The sequence below is a fragment of the Rutidosis leptorrhynchoides genome, chromosome 11 (assembly GCF_046630445.1).
Source record: "Rutidosis leptorrhynchoides isolate AG116_Rl617_1_P2 chromosome 11, CSIRO_AGI_Rlap_v1, whole genome shotgun sequence".
Classification (NCBI taxonomy): Eukaryota; Viridiplantae; Streptophyta; class Magnoliopsida; order Asterales; family Asteraceae; genus Rutidosis; species Rutidosis leptorrhynchoides.
Genome location: NC_092343.1, coordinates 63,166,401 through 63,170,013, shown reverse-complemented (window position 1 = coordinate 63,170,013; position 3,613 = coordinate 63,166,401). Strand labels below are relative to the sequence as shown.

At 34.1% G+C, this 3,613-nt stretch overlaps 1 protein-coding gene across 1 annotated transcript; it reads right to left on the bottom strand.

Annotated features, from left to right (window-relative positions):
• Positions 1 to 276: 276 nt before the first annotated feature.
• LOC139877009 (cytochrome P450 Tp4149-like) lies at positions 277 to 2,202 on the bottom strand. The gene is made up of 2 exons (XM_071864413.1): positions 1,271 to 2,202; positions 277 to 1,026 (listed from the first exon to the last, which is right to left on the bottom strand). The coding sequence occupies exons 1-2, from the start codon at positions 2,174 to 2,176 to the stop codon at positions 415 to 417; spliced, it is 1,518 nt and encodes a 505-aa protein (XP_071720514.1). The 5' UTR covers positions 2,177 to 2,202; the 3' UTR covers positions 277 to 414.
• Positions 2,203 to 3,613: the final 1,411 nt, after the last annotated feature.

The window sequence follows — 3,613 nt, the reverse complement described above, 5'->3', positions numbered from 1 at the left end:
CCCGTGAACAATACATTTCTTCAAGTACATATTTATTTAGTTTGATTGTTTTATTAAACTCCTTGTTTTTTTTTTGTTTTTTGTGACAATTATAGTCATACGAATGGAGTATTAACACAGTTTTACTTCGTCCATTTACATTTCACACAATTAATTAATTAATATAACAAATATTGCTAGACCTTATACTCAATTAAAAGCCTAGTAGTTTAATTTTTCAACCAGCACATGAACAAGAGACTTGTAAATTTGTAATTACTAGAAGAAGCATATCATTCCATGAGGGGTGTAAGTAATATACTTAAACAAAACAATGCCACCTTACAAACCATAGAAAATTAAAGGAAGGTAAATTAAATTTTATTGATATTGATACTAAACATGTAATAAGCAAATAGATAGTTTGAAAAATAGTTACATAGTGAAAGGTTTGGCAGTAGCAAGTAATTGAATTTTCTTGTGACTTGTTAAACCAAAGGCTTCTTCCATGTTAACACTGTCTTCCTTTACACCATCCGGCAACGCCCAATCGAACTTGCATAACAAATTGGCTAACAGGTTTTCAACGACAGCCATGCCGAAAACCCTTCCAGGGCACCCCCTTCGTCCACCTCCAAACGGAATAATCTTAAAATCATGCTTCACTAAATTAACCGAACTTTCAACAAACCTATCTGGCATAAACTCATCCGGTTTGTCCCACACTTTAGGATCCCTTCCAATTGCCCATATATTGACGTAAATCCGAGTTCCTTTTGCAATATCAAACCCCATTACCTTCGAATCTTGGGTTGCGACTCGAGAAGGTGGTACAGGAACTGGAGGGTGTAAGCGTGCGGTTTCCGTAATTACAGCTTTCAAGTAGTTCATTTGCTCTATATCTTCTTCTGTTATGTATTCCTTGCCTTTAACAACCGTCCTAACTTCCTCTTGCACTTTCTTTAGGGAACTAGGATGTGCAAGGAGCTCCGTCATCACCCATTCTGACAACGCAGACACCGTGTCTGTCCCACCAAGATACGCATCCTGCGAGTAAATTAAATATATTCAATAACCGCTATATAAAATGATTCAACACATATGAAAGTGTATCTACAACATTAAAAACAACAACTTGTTCTCTAAGTACGTGATCATGGTCATGATCAACGTAGTTACATGTTGCCTGTCTTTGACACGTTAATAGACAGCACTAAGGGTTGTCATTAAAGAATCCATAAATTTATTACAGTATAAAACTCATATAATGCTTTAAAAAGGGAAAAAGTACCATGAGATTGGCCTTGATGGCGCTTCTATTAAACGATCTTCCCTTAACGCCTTCTTTATGAATCCTAAGCAACGCATCAATGAAAGGTTCTACACCTTCGCAAACGTCAAGATCCGTTTTTGCAATCCTTTCTTCAATTGCTCCCTCCAAAAACTCGTCCATAAACTCAGCGACCCTATCAGCTTTAGCGTTCGCGCCACTAATTTTATCGATCCATGCAAGCTGAGGAATAGAATCCGCAAAATAGAAATGAGTTACGACCTCTAAAAGGTTCTGCGAAACCTGTTTAAACTTCCTCCCAGCCTCCCCACTATTATACTTCCTCCCAAATGTCGCTCTACACGAAACTCCATTCGTATGCTCAGAGATCACCTCACTCAAATTCACAACCTTATTGCATGAAATTAAGTCTTTAATTTCATTTATAGTAAGTGCAATCTCTTGGTCCCTAATTGTACTAAACATTTGCACGGCTTTGGCACTTGCATAATGGAGGACAAGGTTTTTCTTCGCCTGCCTCCACTCTTCGCCGTAAGGGGCCACCGCTACTTCCTTTGAATCGTAGAAAATTGTTTTAAATATCTTGATGTTTGGTTTGCTAGCAAATTCATGATCATAAGTTTGCATTATCTCTTGAGCCGCCTCGCTTGATGAGACCACTAAGCTTGGGACCGAACCTAGGTGGAGTAGCATGAGGTGGGGACCATAACGATTGGATAAGGAGAGGAACGAACGGTGGATTAGTGGACTGAGTTGGTGGAGGTTGCCGATAACCGGAAACGTGGGTGGTGAAGGTGGTGGGTTTTTGTTTGTAGTTGATCTATTAGAGTAATAAAGTTTGATAGATATGATTAAGGTGAAAAGGAATGATACAGTATACATCAAAGAAATTAGCATGGTATGCATTTTTGCTATGAATGTGTAATATATGTTTGATGTTTGATGTCTATGTTTATGTTTATGTCTATGTCTATTTATAGCATTGAGGGTATGAATATGTATCTTTGAATTAGGCTTATATGATCGGAAATTTCATGATCATGTACGACTTCTTTTGTGGTTGTAAAGCATTTGGGATGTGAAGTGTAAATTAAAGAACTTACGCCAATATTGAATTATCCACAATGCATAAAATATATATTCTAACACTTCATGTAAGATTGCGGCTAGGTTAATTGTGTATTATTTGGGGTCGTCTAGCTTGTTTTATGGCGGCTAAGTTTTGTTTGTTGTTTTCATTTTAGGAAACGTTTGTTATCTAGTTTCGAACATTGGCGTTTGTGTTGTATCTTTATTTTGGTTTTTTTTCATTTCATGATGAAAGGACCCTCATTATATAATTTTCCTTATTTTTAGGGATTATGTACACGAGGCCACAAAAAATTGTTGTCTTGTGTTTTTAGGCCACTCATGTTTGAAAATAATTTTGTAGGTCATCTTTATTTTTTCGTATTTGTAGGTCATCCATATTTGAAAGTGCTTTTGCAAGTCATTCTCATTAAAAAATATATAAAACACAAATAATTGTGTATTTGGTAACAACTAATCATTACGGAGTTTATAATTAATGTTAATTAAGAAAATCTTGACTATTTGTAATGATTTTTACATTTCTATGAGAACCAAATTCGGTACGTATTGAACAATGCAAGAACTTGAATGACCTACAAAATCACAATATGAGTGGACTATAAACATAAAAAAATAAACTTAAATGACCTATAAAATCATTTTCAAATACAGATAACCTAGAAATACAATATTATAATCCTTTATTTTTATGTAAGAAAAAAACTTACAATCCGTTAAATAATATTCTCCTTTAATTTTCATTATTTCATTCAAATTTAATTCGCATTAATGTGTATAAATAATTGTGAAAGATATAAGGAGCCAATGTAAAAGTTAAGAAATATCGTAAACTTTAACTAAAGTTAGATGAGGTTTTCATATTTAGGTTGAAGATGTTGATACTTGACTCTGTGTAAGAAAATTTTAAGTCAACATGTGCAACCTCTCTGTGTTTGTAGAGTTTCTCACGTCCATAATAGAGGCGCCGCCCTCTCATGTTTATTTTAATTTATTATTATTATTATTTTTTAATTTTTTTTTTTTTTTTTTTTGCCTTGGGTGTTGGAATAAAAGACAACGTACATCAGCACATCATCGTTACATCAGCACTTCCTTCCCTAGACTAAACACAGGACTAAACACTCTCAACAGTGACACTCCTTCTTTCCCATTTTATTATTATTCTTTATTTTTTTGAAAATCAAATAATTATAATTATATATTATATATATTATAAATTACCATATTCACTATTAGACAAAACTTATGAAT

What these genes read in the sequence shown, in the direction of transcription:
- LOC139877009 (XM_071864413.1), bottom strand. Translation starts at nt 2,176, where the DNA reads ATGCATACCATGCTAATTTCTTTGATGTATACTGTATCATTCCTTTTC. An exon ending in CCATCAAGGCCAATCTCATG is followed by an intron (nt 1,027 to 1,270) that starts GTACTTTTTCCC and finishes ATTTACTCGCAG; the next exon opens with GATGCGTATCTTGGTGGGAC.